We start from the raw sequence: 21,905 nt of genomic DNA on the forward strand, positions 1-21,905 counted from the left end.
GCCCCGTCAGCCCGGCGTCGTCCGGCGCCGGCTCCGCCGCGTCGCCGCGGCTCTTCTTCTCAGCGCCGCTGCCGCCGACGCCGCCGCACAGCGAGCGCTCGTTCAGCGCCAGCCCGGGCCCGGCCAGCCCGGCGCCGCCGTCACCGCGGCCGGCGCGCCTGCCCTTCTCCATCGAGAACATACTGCGGCCCGACTTCGGGCGCGGCCCGGGCCGGCCGCGGCTGCCGACGCTGCAGCGGCGACTCGACGCCGCGCGTCCCGTCGACCTGCGCAAGGAGCGGCTGCCGCCGCCGCCGGCCAACCCGCAGGAGCTGGCCAACCCGCCGCTGCCCTCCGAGGACAAGATGGTCTGGCCCGCCTGGGTCTACTGCACGCGCTACTCAGACCGGCCGTCGTCAGGTACGTGCCCGCCAGCCGCGCGCCGCGCCGCCTGCCGCACCCGGCCCCGGCCGTCGCGCCTGTGCTACTGGCGTGGGGTGCTGCGGGGGATCAGGGGATGCACTGCAGTGAACCGCTGAGGTGGTATCTGATCTGCATCGCAGTTTGTGACGTCATTTATGTTTGGGCATGTTTCGCCCGTGGAGGTGTCGCAGCTGTGCAGTGAGGCATGACTGCCCTCTGATCACCGTGCTGTGATTCGACCCCTGTGTCCTCACGCGCTTCAAGCGCTGTTCATTGGCCCATACACCGTCGCTCCTCGCCGCCCTCCTACCCTTGGCCGAACGCTACGGTGCTGCTGCAGCAGTGACCCTGCCCGTCATTGCGCTGAAGTGTCGGACCGTTGGCTGCTTGTGTCCTGTCCGGACACTCACCAGCGTCTGAACTGATCGGGATCAGCGCCTAAACAGCGTGCGTCCGTAGCTCGTGTCAATCTGATCCCCGCCCCTTGCTACGCTTGTCTCGGTTCCCCAGTGTGAGGTTCAAATCACCCATTGGCTGTGGTTCAAGCGCTACAGATTCAAAAGCTCGTATTTTTCTCTAGAATCCGTCCTCCTGTTCTGCCGCCCCCTCCCTTCCACTCACCCCCAAAAGCGCATACAACTGGATGGCGGCGGGTGCGGCGAGCTGCCGCTGTCTGCTGTCGCGCCGACCGGTCGGCATTCCCGGCCCAGTCAGCCCGGCCAGGCCGGCGCGGACAACGGCAGCCGGAGACCAGAGGACCAGACCCCGGCCGGCCCCAGACCCCGGCCGGCGCTAGACCCCAGCCGGTTCCAGACCCCAGCCGGTCCCACACCCCAGCCGGTGCTAGACTCGGCCGGGCCCAGACCCCAGCCGGTGCTAGACTCGGCCGGTCCCAGACCCCAGCCGGTCCCAGACCCCAGCCGGTCCCAGACCCCAGCCGGTGCTAGACTCGGCCGGCCCCAGACCCCAGCCGGTGCTAGACTCGGTCGGTTCCAGACCCCGGCAACTCCCAGAGTCTGCGCTCGAGTCGCGCGTGCTGTCCTGACCTAAGACCGGCAACTCGGCATACTAGACCAGGCCGTCAGCGACTTCAGCTGCTGCGGTGCCTCGGCGGATGGCGAGGCGTCGCGGACAGCCCGTGACGTGTGTCCGCCCGGCCACCGCACGGCTTCGTGAAGCTGCAGCGGTGGGCCATGCCACTGGAGACCCCCACCCCAGCCCACTGGCTTGGGGCCGTATCGGTGACTGCTGTGGAGCGCTGGGGACAAAGTGTGCCAGCGTAGGAGACGTCTGTTCTTCAAACGCCCCACGTACATGATGTTTGAGCGAAACCTTGGATGGTTTGCCCCGTGTTTCATGCAACCGCTTCACTGTCGTGCACGAGAAGTTCCGTATTCGCCTCCATCCCTGCCAAACTTCCGAGACGCATCTCCACACGCCTCCTTGTGTGGAGGTGCGCTGGGCAGTGCTTGCCCAGTAGCGGGTACTGACCCACTTAAATCACGTCAAAGGTGACCGCTGGCACTGGGTCAACCCCAAATAAATCACAGGTGCGGCCTGGCCAGCGCGCCCGTCGCCCCGGCGGTGGTTAGCTCCTGCCTGTTGCCGCCACCCCGTGTGAAATCGCTGCGGTGGCTGACGAACCGAGCCCACGCTTCATGCGGACGGCCCCGCACTAGCAGTGGTGGGGGCGGCTTGACCGGCTGGGCTGTTAAGTCATAGCACGCCCCGTGTCATTGCCTGGCGCGTTGCGTGTCCCACCAGCGCGTCCCGTGTCCCGCCAGCGCGTTCCGTGTCCCGCCAGCGCGTCCCGTGTCCCACCAGCGCGTCCCGTGTCCCACCAGCGCGCCCCGTGTCCCACCAGCGCGTCCCGTGTCCCGCCAGCGCGTCCCATGAGCGTGAAGCAAGCTTGAAATTACGGTCACGATACTACCGCGCACGTCGCAAATAACGGGAAATCATACCCTTTACTGCAGACATCGCGTAAATTCGCCTCTAAATTGCCATTCACGTTGCAGTACAAACAGTCAGTCCATAATTTTGGCCAAAATGTGCTGGCGTGGTTCGCATCCATGCATTTTGCATATCTGATAAACGTGCCAAAAAGTCCGGCTTGGTGACGCGTACGACGTCGTTGCTGTCATGTTTGGTTTTATGGCCGATCCGAATGGGATTGTGGGCAACCATGAGGCGCCTCACCCCGCAGCTGTGCTCTGGTGCATTTCCTTTGCCTGCATTCGGCCCTTCCCCTCACCGGTTTGACTTGATCAGAATCAAGCATCCGACGCTCCCAGCTTGTCGGGTAGCCCCTTCGGACGCTCCCAGCTTGCTGGGCATCCCCTTCGGACGCTCCCAGCTTGCTGGGTATCCCCTTCGGACGCTCCCAGCTTGTCGGGTATCCCCTTCGGACGCTCCCAGCTTGCCGGGTATCCCCTTCGGACGCTCCCAGCTTGTCGGGTATCCCCTTCGGACGCTCCCAGCTTGCCGTGTATCCCCTTCGGACGCTCCCAGGTGGCTGGGTATCCCCTTCGCCGGAGCCGGGTGGCATTTCTGGGGGGATGGACCCCTCCCGAGCAGAAGACCCTCAGCTGTGGCCGGCAGCTCCCGTGCTGGACCCGCTCCCTTGGGAGAGACCCTCTCTCGGCCGTGGCTAGCGGCGCCGGCGGTCGAGCCCCATCCCCGGCCCGGCCGCGGCCGGCAGCTCCCGTGCTGTACGCCCTCCCCGGGGAGAGACCCTCCGTCGGCCGCGGTCGGCGGCACCGGTGGCGGCCAGCGGTTGGTCGTAATCACCGCCTGTTGCCGCCGCGCCTGCCGACTCTCGGCCGTCCTGAATGGCCCCGCGCGGCCCTCCCAGCGCCGCACAATGGACCGCGCTGACCTGGGAGCCGCTGGTGTGCGGACGGCCGCGCCGCCCGCCGCCGCTGGCCGCCGCTGGTGTGCGGACAGCCGCGCCGCTGGCCGCCGCTGGTCGCCACTCGGCTCTGCCTGGCACGAGTGCAGTGCTTTTGAGCCGGATTAAGCCTTTCGAAAGGGTTTTGGAGCTCGTGGAGATGACCGACTTCCAGCCTGCATGGCCGTGAATGTTCCAACCAGTTCCGTTGCAGAGACATGCTTGCTGGTGTGACGCGGTCCACTGACCACGTGGTGTGTTTGCATGACGTGGTATGACTTTGCCAGGGCTGTGCATTACGTACATCGTGTCTAGCGTGCATTGCATAATATGCAATAGCATTAGGAGTTGTATGTGCGTCATTAAGATATGCTTACATCCTTATAAGGTGTATACTCTGGCACCGTCGGCTCGTGCCAACTAAATTGCAATGCTTAAACGGTTGGAGCGGAGCAAACAAGTCTAGATATTTCGAGTTGTATGTGACGTGGAAAAATTGTTATTCCAAAAGATGGTTTTTCAATCCAAGAAACAACGGACAGCAGAAATGCTGTCCGAAATGCTGAAAAAATATTGGCAGAAATACGGCGGCGCGAAGAGCAGACGGCCGCCAAAAAATCCAACCAAATAAAATACGCAAGGTTGGCGTAGTTTTTTGTATACACAATTAAGACATCAGTGGTGGTGTGTTCGGTTTCTTCAAGTGTGATCAGAAAATCTGAAATCACGTCAGCATGACATGGCGCATGCGTTGGATCAAATATGTTAATGGACAACTGCCCCCTCCACTCCCTTCTTAGCACTAACAACACTTACCGTTAATCCATATAGAATAGATAAAACCGCGAGACATTTTCCGAAAAAAGTTTTTACACACCTGAAGCTTTTTGCCCGCGCGTCCCTGGTGGGTCTGGCGGAGGTGCCGGCCCCAGAGCCGGGTCGACTCGCGCGTCGCCCGCCGGTGCTGAGTCAGAGCCCAGATCCCACCAGAAGCCTTTTGCTCGCGCGTCCCTGACGGGTCTGGTAGAGGTGCCGGCCGCAGAGCCGCGTGGACTCGTGCGTCGCCCGCCGGTGCTGAGTCAGAGCCCAGATCCCACCTGAAGCCTTTGCCCGCGCGTCCCTGACGGGTCTGGCGGAGGTGCCGGCCCCAGAGCCGCGTCGACTCTCGCGTCGCCCGCCGGTGCTGAGTCAGAGCCCAGATCCCTGGTGGGAATCAAGCGGTGCAACATGGGTGGTCCGACCGGCTCCCTCTGAGCCGCCGCATAGCCCCTGTACAAGAAGAATTTCTGATGGATGGCTGGTAATGAGTGCTCGCATAAATTGAAATATATTCTGGAAATCCGATTATTTGAAGCTCCGCGCAATCATTTGCTCACGGATTTTGGGAGCCGGCATTTCATTTAAGCCCTCAGCGTATTGCATTCCCCCCTCTGTAACGATACTCTTCCCAGCCCGCCGTCTTTGGCGGCACATCGAACTAATTTATCAAGACTTGGGCTCGCTTCCAGTTTGGTGATTTAAACATTCTACGCCAGTTACGTGAGTCATCTGATAATCCGTTGCAAATGCAACAGATTGCCTCATGAATCGTTTACCAACTTCACGAGCGATGGCAGCGCTCCATCTGGCAGAGATAAACGCACGGGATGTTTTGCGTGCCGCTGAACCTCCACGGACGAATGCCGAGGAAGTGATGGCGCAGAACACACGTGCGGCACCGTCCGCGCTGTAGCGTCCTCCGAAGGGCCCGTGCTGGTGGTCGATGCTCTGTCACTGCCTGAGAGTGCAGAGGCGCACCAACGATCTGCAGGGGGCCACGGACCATAAACCACACACCGCTGCAATCCGGGACCATTGCCGGTGTAATCTGAAAGAAAGCCGCGATTTCCACACCGGGCCTTGGCTGCCACCAGCGCGCTTGACTTCCCAGCTTGTGTGCCTGAGTGCGCCTGCTCGGCCAGCGGCCGCCCGCTGCCGGCCGGCAGCGGCGTGCGCCGCTGTTCTGACGAACGGCGGCCCGGCCGGCCAGCGACGTTTTCCGGCCGGCCGGGCCCGACTGTAATTACGCGGCGTGCTAACGAGCCGGGCCCGCGCGGCCGTGTGGTCCTGAATTTCACGCTGACTTACGGCACCTCCGGCGCCATCCCGCGCACGGTGGCACACCGAGACCGGTGGCGAGCACGGGCCGAGAACGGTGGCGAGTACAAGCCGAGAACAGTGGCGAGTACAAGCCGAGAACGGTGGCGAGTACAAGCCGAGAACGGTGGCGAGTACAAGCCGAGAACGGTGGTGAGCACGAGCCGAGAACGGTGGCGAGCACGGACCGAGAACAGTGGCGCCTGCGGACTGATTCCGGCGGCGCTGGAGGGCAGGGGAGGAGTGCCGGAGGTTAATAGCCATGCCATGGATCAAAAGTCGAGGGAACACCCGGGCTTTGGGCGCTCCTCTCCATGTCACACCCCAGACGGGATGCTAAGTAACCCAAAAGTTCCGGAGACCCGTTCGTTCCCTGTGTTCTTGAACCCTGCTCGTGTGGCTGGGCGTGCTCTGCAAACTGATTTGGCAGGTAAGATCGGCCCCATCAGGCACGCTGTGCCCACGGCCTCACGTTAGCCCTGCATCGGTTGCGCTGGCTCGAGTCCTATCTCTGCCCGCTTCATCCTGTGAGCACCCGGCCGTCCCAGCACAGTCAGACCCACACAGCTCCGAGGAACTCCAAGTGTTTTTCTTCATCCTTCATCTTCATCATCATGACTACCGCACGCATCTACCCCCCGCCTCAGACGGAGCCGATACAGTCCCCACCCCATCCCATCATCCCTGTGTCCTCCTCGCCGTCCCGTCCCCTCGGCGTCCTCCTCCACCTCACATCCTTCTTGCGTCCTCCTCGCCGTCCCGTTCTCTCGGCGTCCTCCTCCACACCCCATCATCCCTGCGTCCTCCTCGCCGCCCAGTCCTCTCGGCGTCCTCCTCCACCTCACATCCTTCTTGCGTCCTCCTCGCCGTCCCGTTCTCTCGGCGTCCTCCCCATCCAATCATTCCTGCGTCCTCCTCGCCGTCCAGTCCTCTCGGCGTCATCCTCCCCGCCGCCTGCGCGCGCCGCGACGTCTCGGCGCCGCCCACGCCAAGCAGCCGACACTTTAACGTGAATAAATTGAAACCAAGCACTCCGCGAATTGCACCGCACCCGGCCTTGCAATTTCCCGTCGACTTTACGAGCCGGGCCGGCATGCAACTGCGCTTGTTTGTCCTGTATTCCATATTTAATTAAGAGACTTTGGGTCTCGCAAATTGCCGAGCCTGGATCGTCGAACGCCTTCCAGGCAATAATACAAGCGGTTTTAGCACCGGCTCGTTAAGAACAATGCCTGAATCCACAATAAAGCGCTCATTCAGCCTGCAATTAAACCTTAAAGACGCGATTTAGGGTCGCTTTTATCGTTTTTTACATCATTACAAATAATTAGCGCTGGGAGTAGGGTTATAATAAAGTTATTCCACCGTCATTCGAGAATAAAGTGAATATCTCCCATCTGCTGATTGTACATATAAATCAGCGAGCATGCCGTGAATGATTTCATGCGGCTGCGGGGGCGACCGAGGCGGCCTGCTCTGCAGCTGGAGCGGGCTGCTGCAGGGCCGCTGCCCGGCGGAGCCGCCGCAGCCACCAGGTGCCGGCCGGCCGGCTGACACGCTTGCAAGGACACTCCGACGGCGGGCGCGGGCAGGGCGCGGTATTGTGGTGGGTAGGGCAGGGCGCGGTATTGTGGTGGGTAGGGCAGGGCGCGGTATTGTGGTGGGTAGGGCAGGGCGCGGTATTGTGGTGGGTAGGGCAGGGCGCGGTATTGTGGTCGGTAGGGCAGGGCGCGGTATTGTGGTCGGTAGGGCAGGGCGCGGTATTGTGGTGGGTAGGGCAGGGCGCGGTATTGTGGTGGGTAGGACAGGGCGCGGTATTGTGGTGGGTAGGGCAGGGCGCGGTATTGTGGTGGGTAGGACAGGGCGCGGTATTGTGGTGGGTAGGGCAGGGCGCGGTATTGTGGTGGGTAGGGCAGAGCGCGGTATTGTGGTGGGTAGGACAGGGCGCGGTATTGCGGTGGGTAGGACAGGGCGCGGTATTGTTGTGGGTAGGGCAGGGCGCGGTATTGCGGTGGGTAGGGCAGGGCGCGGTATTGTGGTGGGCAGGGCAGGGCGCAGTAATGTAGAAGGTAGGGCAGGGCGCGGTATTGAGGTGGGTAGGGCAGGGTGCGGTATTGTGGTGGGTAGGACAGGGCGCGGTATTGTGGTGGGCAGGACAGGGCGCGGTATTGTGGTGGGTAGAGCAGAGCGCGGTACTGCGGTGTACAGGGTCGGGACGCAGGACAGGGGTCATTCAGTCGGATAGGTTCCAGAAGACAGCGGGATATTTCATCTCTGGGGGGGATGTACAGTGCGGAATACTGAGAGGGTTCTTCTACGCACACAGTGGAAGGCCTCTGAAGCTTAAGCGTCGTTCTGGAATGGGACCCTGCCCGACTCGGGCTAGTAGCTATCAAAAGCAAGAAATGCAAAATTTGAGGGCAACCGGATCTTGAAAGAAACATCATGACACAAATTGGATGATCCTAGGTAAATACTGCCTAGGTCAAAGAAGGTTTGGAGACAAGTTGTGTGCGCATTGCCGTTAATTCCATCCACCGCATCTTCCTGTACTTGCGACTTCGTGGGGCAAAAAATCTATACTTCCGACTTTTGGACTGATGCGCTGTGGCCGCATTTGAAGGGAGACACATATAATGTATGCGAGATTCTTTACGATGTAGACGCATACCAAAAAGGCGTCCCGGTCCCCAAACATGTAAGCTGTCAACAGCGAAGATTCGTTACAAACGGGCCGCTTGTAAAACGTGAACGGCTTCTGTGTCTCTGCTGACATGATCAGTATGAAGAATTCCGAGGCCGCTTGGCCCGGGCCCGGCACCGGCTCTGGCAGCGGCACCAGGTGGTCCTGGCCCACCCTCCCCGGCTGGCCATCACGGCCTGACGTGCGGCAGTGTCGTTCCTGCCCGCGGTCGTTGCAGCAGTCCCGGGTGCTAATAAAGCTAAATTGAGGACTAGCAAGCAGGTCATCGTGAAAACGCCGCCGGGCATCGGAAGCGCAGTGCGTGGTCCGGACTTAAGCCGTGGTCCGGACTTAAGCCGTGGTCCGGACTTAAGCCGTGGTCCGGACTTGAGCCGTGGTCCGGACTTAAGCCGTGGTCCGGACTTAAGCCGTGGTCCGGACTTGAGCCGTGGTCCGGACTTAAGCCGTGGTCCGGACTTAAGCCGTGGTCCGGACTTGAGCCGTGGTCCGGACTTAAGCCGTGTTTCGGAGAACCTCAAAGCCAAGAGGGCTAGGTTTATGGAAGGAAAAATCGTCCCTTTGCATGATGCTTAGAGCCGGCGATGTGTAATGTGGAAGTCAATCAAGATGCCTCTAGTGAAAGTAAGCCCAAATATTTAAATTGACGCTGCTGTGTATCATTTCACAAAGCCTAAATACCATGAGCTACCATTCGGTTCAGGAAAAACTCGCAGTTACCGTCCATTTATCGGTCCCCGGAATGTGGCGACGTTCTTCGGGCATCTGGCTCTGTGTCGTTCGATGCATGTGCGTGTTGGAGATAGAAAAATGAGGGAGGAAGAGAGAGGGAGAGAGAGCGACAGAGAGAGAGAGAGGGGGGAGAGAGAAAGAGAGAGGGGGAGGAGCAGTCTCCCGGCTCGGGTTGTATTATGCTAGGCTAGTGATACCGCCGGTCAGTGTATCACGTGTGAGAATTGCCCCCGCTGTCGGCTGCAATAAATCTGGACTAAATACCACCAGCATCGGTCGGCGCCGCCAATTTATGACAGGGCGCTCCCGACGGCCCCAATGGCCCGGCAGAGCGGGGTGTGGGCAGAGCGGAGCGGGAGGGCTGAGCCGGAGATGGGTAGACAGAGCGGGAGATGGGCCGCCAAACACGAGCAGGAAGACGGTAGCACAGGTGCGTATAGAAAAGAGGTGGCGGTGCCGACGGAGAATGCATACAAAGTAAGAGCGTGCTGTTGTCCAAATGAACAGAGAGGGAGCCGTGATCGGTGTAGGAGATAGTTGTAGTGACGGATTGACGCCAGCGCAGTAAAAGACTCGTGAGGGATCAGAAAATATAGTGGGCCATGAGAAGTACAGAGTGTCAGGTCAGCATCATGCAATCGTTCTTGCGGCATGCATCGATACAATATCTCAACAGTTGCTGGATGGCATTCTAAATATTGCAGCGTGCACTGTCCGCTCACGCTGCCTGCTGCGTCCGATAGACACGTCGTGACAGTCTACCAGGCTGAGCCGGGGAATGGCATCCGAATCGCGACGTGCCAAACTCTATGGCCCCTCGCCCCTGCATTCCAATCGTCGCGAAATTGACACATTCAGCATAGTTGAGACTGGAATTGGACGAAATTTACATTCGCCAGGCTGGAAAACAATAGCGAAGTCAAATAACCCGGAATTAATAGCGTAAAATTGAGACGGCCAGAGGGGTGAGGCGATGGAGCCCATCCCGCTGATGAATTCTCCGCTATCTCGCTCGATTCACCGCCCGGCGCCGGCAGATCGGGCTCCGGGGCGGCGGCGCCCGTCTGCCGACCCCCGCCGGCGCCCCACGCTGCGCCAGCGAGAGCGGAAGCGGCAGCAGCAGCGGCAGCTTCGGGGCGGGCGACGGGCGGCGTTGTTTACCTGGCAGCGGAGGTGCGCGCACGCTCGTGCGTCGCGACAGAGGCAACAGACGGCGTCCGCAGAGGTCACCAGGTGGCCGCCGGGCCTCCCGCCGCCGCCGCCCGGTTTTTCGGCGGGACCACCCGGCCCGGGCCACGCGTCCCGGCAGTCGCGCGCCCATTGTAATGCACACTGCACGCGGAAATGGCGCAATTATCTCGATGTTCTTTATGCCGAATAATTCGCAGTGCAGACCGCAAGAGGCCGCGCTATCAATTAGAGCCGTCTGAAAGCGGTCACCGCGCCGGCAGCGGCCGCGGCCGTCAGACGCATGTCGCCGGTATTAATCTATTCCATTCGGCGGGCCGGTGCGAATTAATCTTGGCGGCGCGGCTGGCAGTTTTTGCGTGTGACCGAGCCAGTTGTTGACGCCCACTGAATGAGAACACGACCGGAGCCTGCGGCGGTGGCGTGGCGGGCGGACACGAGCGCACTGCGCCGCTATCTGCGGCGCTCACGACACACCGCGCCACTATCGAGTCCGCTTCGCCGCCGCGTGAGGGTCGCACCCGGCCTATCGAGGCGGGTCACAGCGCGCGTTACAGCGCCGTCACAGCCGTCACAGCGCCGTCAGGCGGGCACGGCGGCCCGCCGCGGCCGGCCCGCTGGCGGAGGGCCGTCCAGCCCGCCGGCCGCCGAGCCGCCGGCCGCTGCTGGGAGGTCCCGCCGCCGCCCCGCTGCCGCCGCTACCGTGGTGGACCACCGGGCGGCGCGGTCGGCGCGCGCCGCCGGCCCATGTCGACGCCGGCGTTTTTGTCGGCCCGTGCATGGGCGGTCGACCCGTCACCGCTGGCAGGGGCGGCGCCAGCACCGCGGCCCCCGCCGGCGCGCGCCAGCCGATTTATGGACGCGCTGAAACCGCGCGAAGGGGCGTCGAATCGCCTCCGCGCCCGCGCGCGCATAAATCATTGCGTCAGAGGGCGCGGCGATTGCCGATCTGGGGTTGAGCTGCGCGGCTCCGGCCGGCGGCCGGGAACCGCACACCAGCCGTGCTATTGGGAGCCGTTGCCACGGCCGCGGTGTGACAATGTTGGATGTCTGGCCGACCACACGTGCGGCGGAAGCTGGCGCGGGCGGCGTAACGCGCATCACCCGGCCCTGCGCCAGGGCGACGCACTCCAGCCAGCGTCTCCGGCCGCGTGCCGTCCGGCCCTGTCCGGCCCTGTCCTGCCCTAGCCTGTCCTGCCCAGTCCTCTCCTGTCCGGCGCCGGACGTAATAAAGACGCGGGTCGGCAACCTCCGTCGGCGCTCCTATCTGATGGGCGCCGGCAATTAATAAACGGTGGTCGGCGGATCGGCGGTATTACCGGCCTGCGATCGGCCGCCGCCGCCACCGCCGCCGGGTCGGCCCGCCCCAGGCTGCCGGAGCATGAACGGCTCGTGCCTGGCCGGCGGGCGCGGGCTGCGCTGTCCGACTAGGGTTCCTGCAGACTCCCGCCGACCAGGCCACAGGCCCGGTCTGGCCTCTCGCAGGCCGGGTCTGGCCTCTCGCGGACCTCGTCTGGTGTGGGCCACGTCTGTCACGTGACCTGTGGTGGTCACAGGTCGTGCCTGGCTAGGGGAGGTGCTCCACAGGACCGTCCCTGCAGTGACCGCCGGCTGCTGACTGGCCATATCGCGTACTCCCTGGCCGTACCGGACGGCAGGCCACGTCCGGCTATGGACCGCGCCCGCCCGCGCCTCTTCCGTGGCCAGAGCGAGCCATTGACGCGGCGCGTGGTATGCGAGCGCGCGCCTTTCAAGTGCGCCATGTTACGACAGCTGCCAGCTCAGATAGCGGCCCGGGGCGCGATCGACGGGCGCGCGACACGCTACCATCGACCCGGCGGCGCCGCCTCCGCCCCCGGCGGCGGCGGCGGCGGCGGTGGGCGGTGCGCCGCCGCCGCCGCCGCTGCCGCCCGGGTGGTGGCCCGTTTATCACGGCTTGACGCGGCTAATAGAGCCCGGCCGCCGGTGTTGCACGATGGGTTCATTAATACCCGCGGCGGCGGCGGCGGCGGCGGCGGCGGCGGTCCGTCTCTCAGCTGGCCGGCCGCCGGCCGCGCCGAACCCCACACATCCGGCGCGGCGGCGGCGGCAGCGGCGGCGGAGGCGGTCCGTCTCTCAGCTGGCCGGCCGCCGCCGCGCCGAACCCCGCACATCCGGCCGCGACGCCCCCCGCCGGCGCGGCCGGGCGGGCGGCGGCCACCGCCACAACGCGGTGACGGGTCAGACGTCAAGCAGCGTGAGAACCGGCCGTCAGACGTTACCGGCCCCCGATCGGACACGGCTGCGAGTCGGCGCCGGCGGCCGGACCCGAGCGGACCCGGCCGCACCCGGCTGGACCAGGCCGCGGCCGGCTGGACCATGCCGGGGCCGGCCGGACCGCTGTTACTCGGGACGTGCGGCTGTAAAAACACGCGCACGCCGTGTGTAGCGTGCCGCACACGGACGGGCCACACAATGCAGCGGCTGGGTTACAAAACATCTTTTGTAAGCCCGAAAATATTCCATTTCACAGAAGATAGGATTAAGATGTCACGGGCTCGCGCCGGCAGGCACTGTGCCGCCCTGGCGGAGAGGTTTTACGGAGGCCAGCTTATGTCGTGTAACGAACTGTTTTTCTACGGATTGAGTCGTTCCATGACAGCAATAGTGTCACATTATGGCCTTTGATTCGCCGAACACGTTAGGGGACTGAGCTATTTGCCTCCAGAGTTGTCTCATGACTATCGGAGGGACGTTCCAGACCGCTGTCCGCGTCCTTGGGTCTTGTCTCCATAGGCCGTTAAAGACCCGATCCCGCCTTCTCGAGGACGCTATGGCTTCACGAATCCGAATTTCACGGGGCATGCGGCGCTGGGATGTTCCAGCTCAGATGGGGGATGACCCGTGCCGGACCCGGACCGACCCGGACCGCCGGTGACCCGGACCCGGACCGCCGGTGACCCGGACCCGGACCACCGCTGACCCGGACCCGGACCGCCGGTGACCCGGACCCGGACCACCGCTGACCCGGACCCGGACCACCGCTGACCCGGACCCGGACCGCCGCTGACTCGGACCCGGACCGCCGCTGACCCGGACCCGGACCGCCGCTGACCCGGACCCGGACCGCCGCTGACCCGGAACCGGACCGACCCGGACCGCCGCTGACCCGGACCCGGACCGCCGTTGACCCGAGCAGTCTTCAGATGACTGCCACTGACTCGCCTCGTGTTCGAATAGCCGCCACCTACCCCGTCTTCAAAAGCCCTGCTGACTCTCCCCGTCTTCAGCCGGCCCCGCTGATCCGCCCTGTCTTCTGCCGGGCCCACTGACCCGCTCTGTCTTCTGCCGGGCCCACTGACCCAAACCGTCCCTGCAGGGCCCCGGTCGCGGCGCACCAAGAAGCCCAAGTCGAGTGAGGAGAAGCGGCCGCGCACCGCCTTCACCTCCGAGCAGCTGGACCTGCTGAAGCGCGAGTTCGACGAGAACCGCTACCTCTCGGAGAAGCGGCGCCAGGACCTGGCGCGCCAGCTCGGCCTCAACGAGTCGCAGATCAAGATCTGGTTCCAGAACAAGCGCGCCAAGATCAAGAAGAGCTCTGGCCAGAAACCGGTGCTGGCCCGGCGCCTCATGGCCCAGGGTCTGTATAACCACGCCACCATTGCCGTCGAGGAAGAAGAGGAAATTCTGAAAATGTGCAAATCTAGTTTATAAACAACGTAAGTACTCACTGGGAATTGGTCTCAGCGGGTCGGGACAATTTTATTTTATTTTCGGCAGGACACTGACTCTGAATTTCCTCCGAAGCCCTAGCGTCATTGCCGCTGGCTGGGTCATCTACCGTATGATGTCGCGACTGAACTGAGTCGTAATCTGGCTCAAAAGTCGTGGCTGCATTTTTTACTTCTTTTGACTAGTGTGGTTGGCGGTGCATCTGGTAATAGCTCGTCCGTCTCGCATTGCAGTCAGGGCCCATGCCGGCACTGCTCATGCATGAGCTCGCCCGAGTCCGTCATTAACGCTCGCCATCCCGTCAATTTATGCGCAGTCTAAACGTCAGCAATCGTCCCCGCCTTCCCGCCGCTCCGCCTACAACGAGCCGTTTCCGCTGTTACAGGCTGTGGGCAAAGCGTTCTGGGCTGGCAGCCGACAAACCAAAGACGCCCCTATCTGTGATACAGCCGTGTGCTGGCGCCCGGGCGCCGACGAACCGCTCCCGAGGGGGCGCCGCGCCTCGGGCGCCCCAGGCGCCCCGCGGCGCGCATCACTGCCCCGCGGCCGCACCTGCGCCCGAGCGGCGACCACCGCCGGCCTCTGGTGCCATGGGGCACGCTGGAGCTGAGCCGGGGCGACAGGTCTCCGACCGGAGCCGCCCTGGAGCTGAGCCGGAGCGGCAGGTCTCCAGCCGGAGTCGCCCCGGAGCTGAGCCGGAGCGGCAGGTCTCCGGCCGGAGGTGAGCGGGAGCGGCAGGTCCCCGGCCGGAGCCGCCCCGGAGCCGCCTGCCGTCGACGGCGCTGTCGTGAAGAGGAGGGGAAGGGCTGCGACGCTCCGGCGGTCGCCCCGCGGGGCAGATCTCAGCCCCGGCCCCGGCCCGGCCACTCGCCGCCGCCGCCGCCGGCGCCGAGCTCTCGGCCTCCGCGGCAGCGTCACCCCCAGCCGTCTGCCCCGCTGCTGTACAGTGTTGTGTGTATTTATTGCGGTCGGCCCGGTCGGCGTCGGGGGACCCGGCCCGCCCACGCTGGCCGATTAGAGCGGAGACTGTGTCAGTTGACCCGCCCCGGTGGCGGCTGTTTGCGCTCGACCCGCGCTGCCCATCTTCCACTCGCCCTTCCTCTATTGCCTTCATGATCGTTGCCTCTGTTGTGCTTATTCAATCCTCGCTCTTTTCCTCGTCTTTCTTTGACTTGCCTTTTGTCTCGCAGGTTCAGCGAATTTGGGCCGCGTTTCTCGGTCGCTCCTACCTTTACCCCCTGTCTATCTCATCTTGTACATGTGTTCAAACCACGTTCATTGACTGTTCGCTGTTGATTTGGCTCCTTGGCTCCCAGACCGCCCCTTCGCCGGAGTAAGTGTTCCTAAGGTTCATCTGCACTCGTGTAGCGATAGTCAGTTGCGCTGGGCTACCCCCACGCTTTCAGAGCAGAGCAGCGACGTAGAGCGCCCAACGTTTGCATTGTACAAGAAGCCCGCCTCGTGATATATGATGCCAGAATGATTATGAGAAACACAGCTATCGTTTGTGTTGACGTTAGAACCTTTGATGTGTGTACATGTCGTGTGTTCGTTTAATATATCATGTGTCGTAAGATCGCGTCTCGCTCGTCGTCTGCAAGCTCACGTCGGGCCGCATTATGACGGCCATACTGAATGACAGACGCAAGCACCGTGATCTGCAACTCACTTCCACACCGGCGTGCTGCCACGCATCGGCTCACGCGTAGCTCCCACGCCGTGCAGGGGCACAGGGATGATGCGAACAACAAGAGGCCGACGTCGCGTGTTGATCACGGCTACAGCCGCCCTGCGATCAGCTTACATATGTCCGACACGCGCATTCCCGCCAATCATCTGCCGTCACAACACTGGCATTCCATACCGCTGGCGTGTTGCACGGCTGGTAAACAGGCTGCTGCGCCGCTGCAGCAGGACGTCTGCTGCGCCGCTGCGCCGCTGCGCCACTGCTCGGCGCAGCAAGGAGCGCAGACGAACAGCAGGTAGAGGAGGTGACCTGGCAGGGCGGGGGGACCTGGGAAGGACCTTGGGCGCAGGGAGAGGGGCAGGGGAGGCGGGGATAATTGGGTGCTGGTGGTATGATATCTAGAAGGTGTTGTAGACAACTCGACCTGGTTGGCAGGCTACGTGGAAGGATGAGTCAGCGATGAATGTCTTAGAACCATTAAAACTATTTGCCGGTGTCAAATATACATTGCATGATCTGAGTAGCTTCCTCCTCCGTTTTGGGGTGCTTGGGTTCCACCACCAACTGTGAGAAGAAAGTAAACAAAGTCTGGAAGGGTTTGCTGATACATTTTGAGCAAATATTGTGTCATTTTTCTCTGCTCAGCTCTCCCCCCTCCCTGACTCATTTTGCAAAACTGAAGTCCTGCAAACCCTGCACCCTGCATTGTTTGCAGGACTTTTTTAACTTTCACCGGGGTAACGAGACCGGCTACCCGGTAGGGGAGGAGCAAATGGGTGAATCTGACCGCTCTTGATATGTGAAGCCTGTTGCTGTTAAGATAATATTCCGGTTTCATAAGTAAACAAAGCGTTTCTCTTGGCCCACAGTTGAATCTACTCGACTCATCCGTGCCACCCGAGAAACAGCTCACCCGAACTCTTGAATATGTTCCTTCGCCTCGGCATCAATCCCACTAGGAATGCGAAGTTTCACGATCGCAAGGTTTTCCGGCGACTGGGGAAGGCCTTTGCCTTCCCATTCATCATGTCGAAGTACGGTCCGGTGTTTTGGCAAACGTGTCGCGATATTTCAATGTACCGAGACAGCAGCCAGCGCCATGCGTGTCCTCGGAGGCTGCGCGGGCGGCTCAGCCTCTGTGGAGCGCACCAAGGAGGTCAGACAGGAAGGAGGAATGTCGCGCGTACCAGGGAGATCACGCAGGGGGGAGCGCTGGCTATCGCTGACGCTGGCCTGAGAGGGTCTCTCCGCCGGCTCGGCCCCGTCGGCGGGGTACCGGGAAACGCGGCCAGTGCGCTGAGCCCAGCTCTAGCGAGCCGGTCCCACCCGCCGCCGCCGCCGCCGCCGCCGCCGCCGCCGCGCCGCTAACGCCGCAATTACACCGGCTCAGCTGATTGTGTGCAAATGGGCGCGAAGTGCAGGCGTCGTGTGCGGTCGTATGTCGTGTCGGCCGCTACGTGTACGACAGACGGGCCGACACGACGGCCGCGGCCGGCCGCGCCGCGCGCCCGGCCTAATCCGTCAGAGGCCGGCCAGCGGCGCGACACCGGCCGGCTCGCGAGGAGCACCGCAGCACCGACTGACCCTGCTCGGAGCACAGCCGCTCCCGCCGACCTCACTGTATTGCATGCAGTAGCACATCTACATATACGTGCCTATCCATGTGCGAATGGCGATGAAATGATAACTGTGGCGTCTTGAAACAAGGATGGGGAAAGGCCGGGGGCTGGAATGTAAGTGTGCAAGGCAGCTAATGGAGCGTAAGGGATATTAATGAACTTGCTGGGCATGGCTCTGCATTCGGAGTAGAGACGGACAGAGCCCAACGAATTCAGCATGGCGACTATGACGCCCTCTGGACGCCGTGCATCCTAAATGCGTTCCGCTCGTCCATGCCAACTGGGGCGACATGTCCTCTCCGGCCGCTGGCAGCAACGGCGCACCACGTGCCGACCACCGCGATGGCCACGGCCATGGAGGCTTCAGTACGCGTTTGCTATGGGCGGGGGATGAGGGAGAGAGACAGGGCGAACCCCCGACTTTGGTAAAATTTAGCATTAAACCCATGACGCCGCATGAAAATGGGATGAGAAGCGACTTCAAAAAGAACTTGCCCCCTCCCCCTTGCAGCCATGAGCGGGTCCCACCTCCCCCGGCATCGGCTGCTGCTGCAGATGGGCAGCAGCTGTAGCTGGCTATCGGCACTGCCTGACTCGGCTAAAAGAACAAGTGCAGCGTAGAAAGGCGAATGGGTGCATGGGCACAATGGGACTCCCGTGGCATGCTAATTTGGAACTCTGCTGCAATCGTGCAACATTTGGGCCTGAAAGACGCATATGGCTGGTTGATGACTCCTCCAAGCCTTTAAGGAGATGTCTCAGAATGAATTCAACGATGTGTCGCAGCAAACGCTTAACGGCTGGCAGCGCAGCTCGCACGTCACCTCATTATAATCGTTGCTGCATGCACAAACATCTCGACACACCGAAGCGCGACCTAATAGGCGAACATTGTGAGCCCACCAGTAGATTTCGAAACGTAACGGAGTCGCTCCACGACATCTCACGAGCAGCTGGAGGCACACGAATGCCATACGCGCCCGCGTCGGCCGTCGGCCATCAAGGGTGATCACGTGGCCACGGCAATTTGGAGTCGTTGGCCGGGCCGTCCGGGGCCGGCCGGCTGATGTGATGTTATCATGCAGCGGCGCTGTGAGGCGACCGGCGCTGGGCCAGCCGTTTTTGCCCCTGGAACTGCGCTGGTGATGACGGACTTGGAATTTGATGGCGTCTGGGAGGCCTTCAGGTGGATTCTTTCGCCTTTGGCGTGTTTTGAACGGATGCAGAACGGATACGGCTGCCGCGGTAAGTCGGTGTATGTATGGCGGTTACCACCTGGTTCCAAATCGGTATACCTTTATGGCTCGTGATGACTTTCTGAGTGGTGTGATGAAGCTATCGTTTGGTCGAGTGATGAAGTGTGATATGATGATGTGATGTGATGATGTGATGTGATGAAGCTATTGTTTTAATATGGCGATGGGCTCGGTTTCCTTCCCATATTAGGCATGGATGCCAGAGCAGTATACCTTTATGGCTCGTGATGACTTTCCGAGTGGTGTGATGAAGCTATTGTTTTAATATGGCGATGGGCTCGGCTTCCTTCCCATATTAGGCATGGATGCCAGAGCCTGCTCAAGGTAAGGTCGAGCAGTCAGCATAGAAATTAAAGAACAGAGACCAGTGACCGCCGCTGGAAGTGCAGCAAGGCAATGACCGAAGGCGGCCGCATCACTGGGAAAGGATAGGGGCTCCCAGTCCGGGTGACAGGGCTCCCAGTCCTGGCGAGAGGGCTCCCAACACTGGAGATAATGACTCCCGGTTCCGATGAGAGGACTCCCAGTCCCGGCGGGAGGGCTCCCAGTCCTGTTGAGAGGGCTCCCAACACCGGAGACAATGGCTCCCAGTTCAGGTGAGAGGACTCCCAGTCCAGGTGACATTAGCTTCCGTGCCAGGTGACGGGGCTCCCGGTCCAGGTGACAGGGGCACCTGGCCGATCTGACATGGGCTCCCGGTCCAGGTGACAGGGGCACCTGGCCGATCTTGCATGGGCTTCCGGTCCAGGTGTCAGGGGCTCCCGGCCGATCTGACATGGGCTCCCGGTCCAGGTGACAGGGGCTCCTGGCCGATCTGACATGGGCTCCCGGTCCAGGTGTCAGGGACTCCTGGCTGATCTGACATGGGCTCCCGGTCCAGGTGACAGGGGCTCCTGGCCGATCTGACATGGGCTCCCGGTCCAGGTGACAGGGGCTCCTGGCCGATCTGACATGGGCTCCCGGTCCAGGTGTCAGGGGCTCCTGGCTGATCTGACATGGGCTCCCGGTCCAGGTGACAGGGGCACCTGGCCGATTTTGCATGGGCTTCCGGTCCAGGTGTCAGGGGCTCCTGGCTGATCTGACATGGGCTCCCGGTCCAGGTGACAGCACCACTCGGTCCCGGCGCCGGAGGGCCGCGCCTCCAGCTCGTCCCATCAGATCTGCATCGCTACGGACCATTGTGTGGGCTACCCCCGCTCAAGCCGACGTTGGAGGTCCTTTCTGGGTCAGCCGGGCGATGCCGCGCGTGATAGCGTCTCTCCCGGCCGCCGGCTGGGCCCAACCGGTGGGGCACCGGTCTCTTTCCCAGCCACATGTCCCGATGAGACACCGATCTCTTTTCCAGTCACATGTCCCAATGGCATACCGGTCTCTCTCCTAGCCAAATGTCCCGTTGAGACACCGGTCTCGCTCCCAGCCAAATATCCCGATGAGGCACCGGTCTTTCTTACAGGCGCATGTCCTAATGAGACACCGGTCTCTCTCCTGGCCAAATGTCCTGATGAGGCACCGGTCTCGCTCCCAGCCAAATATCCCGATGAGGCACTGGTCTTTCTTACAGGCGCATGTCCTAATGAGACACCGGTCTCTCTCCTGGCCAAATGTCCTGATGAGACACCGGTCTCGCTCCCAGCCAAATATCCCGATGAGGCACCGGTCTTTCTTACAGGCGCATGTCCTAATGAGACACCGGTCTCTCTCCTGGCCAAATGTCCTGATGAGACACCGGTCTCGCTCCCAGCCAAATGTCCTGATGGGGCACCGGTCTCTCCCAGCCAAATGTCCTGATGGGGCACCGGTCTCTCCCAGCCAAATGTCCTGATGGAACAGTAATTGCTCCCAGCCAAATGTCCCGATGAGGGACCGGTCTCTCCCAGCCAAATGTCCTGATGGGACACCGATCTCTCTCCTGGCCAAATGTCCCAATCAGACACCGATTTCTCTTGGACGGCATAGTAGTTCGGACTGTCGTCCTCTTCTGTTGTGTAAGTACGTACACCACGTCTCGGCCAGTTAATTCCCCGGCCGTCGTCAGGGGTCATTAATTCCTGCGAAGAACTGGATGCTGTTTGGCACTCAGCCATACATGTGCGAAAGCCCGAATTCCCTCCTTGGAATCGCTGGGCTTTGAACTGGGGTCCTCTGGTTACGACTCCAATGCTCTACGAACCGAGCTAAGTGAGAAGGCCCAGCGTAGTTGGTAGAGCGATGGGCTCGTAATGAGAGGACCCCATTTCGAGTCCCATGAGTTCCAAGCAGATAATTTGGACTTGGCACCTATATGGCTGAAGAGAAACACCATCCGATCTTTCTCAGGATGCAACACACCCTAAGACGTGGCCGGGGAATTGGCTGGCCGAAACGTTAAGTATATATATATATATATATATATATATATATATATATATATATATATACCATCACGCCAGACGAGTACAAAAGTCTACCCAGTATTTCACTCGCGACATTAATAACTTGTCTCAATCTGTCTGTAAAAGTACAACTGGTCTACCTTCCTGCGTTACGTCCTGACGGGATACTGTTCACTCTCCTGCCACACGCAGTGACGGGTAGTGGTCTCCCTCCCTCCATAGGGTGAGCCTGTCATTTGCTACATGAGGTAGGCTTGTCTGTAAAGCAAGGAATATAGGTCTACTCAGAAGCGATATATGTCGTCGATGTGTCATCTCAGTAACCAAACTTCATCATTTGAGGAAGAGCAGCCACAAAAAAATTATGTTGTTCTCAGTGTGATGCTGCGTCAGTGTAAAACGATTGAAGATCGTCTCAAATTTATGATCACTGTTTCCTTCCATTTCTCGTGATTCGGTGCTGACCTTTCCAGCCATTAACTTTGTTGATCGTCGTTAGCGCCGATATTTGCATATAAACCAACAGTTTCTGAGCCTACTCAGGATCACGACATTCCGGCAGCTGTTACCCTGCGCTTTCTATCAGTGTGCGCTAGGCGTTGTCCATGAATTGCATCGTGCATTTTAGATTATTTCTAACCCCCTTTCCCTCCCCTGGTTACACCCTGGTTAGACTGGGCAAAAACATCCCTGGCTGCACACTCAAAACATTTGTTTAGCGATTTCAGGATGGTTTGCAACCACACCTGAGCGTAATGTTACGCAGTTTTCTACTTCTCCCTTTGTAACGCACTGATTACACTTCATAAAAACGATACCCTGCACGCGTAATGTTATTTATGGACGGCCCTCCCAGCCATTAGGTTCCACGTTGAAACCCCAGTGCTCACCAGACAGCCCTCCCAGCCAGTGGGTTCTGCGCCGGAGCCCCGGTGCTCACCAAACGGGCCTCCCAGCCAGCGGGTTCTGCGTCGAAGCTCCGGTGCTCACCAAAGGGCCCTCCCAGCCAGTGCTCCTGTTCGGTAGTGCTCGACCATGTTGACGTCGGCATGTCAGCAGGTTCACTTGAGACAGCGAACAATTGCTATTGGAGCGAAGCGCTCCCCAAGCGTTAGGAAGCGTGTGAACAGATGTCAGACCGAGACAGACGCTGGGGCGACCACGTCGGATCCCATGCATGCGAACCTAACCGGATGCGTTGTTTACGAATT

General features: G+C 61.0%; 1 protein-coding gene across 1 annotated transcript; it reads left to right on the forward strand.

The window, feature by feature from the left end:
- Positions 1–275: 275 nt before the first annotated feature.
- On the forward strand, positions 276–14,259 carry LOC119089682 (segmentation polarity homeobox protein engrailed). The gene is made up of 3 exons (XM_037212481.1): positions 276–399; positions 13,408–13,668; positions 14,146–14,259. Exons 1-3 carry the CDS (start codon positions 345–347, stop codon positions 14,202–14,204), a joined length of 375 nt encoding a protein of 124 aa, XP_037068376.1. The 5' UTR covers positions 276–344; the 3' UTR covers positions 14,205–14,259.
- The last annotated feature ends 7,646 nt before the right edge of the window (positions 14,260–21,905 follow it).

This window comes from Pollicipes pollicipes, unplaced genomic scaffold (genome assembly GCF_011947565.3).
Source record: "Pollicipes pollicipes isolate AB1234 unplaced genomic scaffold, Ppol_2.1 Scaffold_3087;HRSCAF=3621_pilon_pilon_pilon, whole genome shotgun sequence".
Taxonomy (NCBI): domain Eukaryota; kingdom Metazoa; phylum Arthropoda; class Thecostraca; order Pollicipedomorpha; family Pollicipedidae; genus Pollicipes; species Pollicipes pollicipes.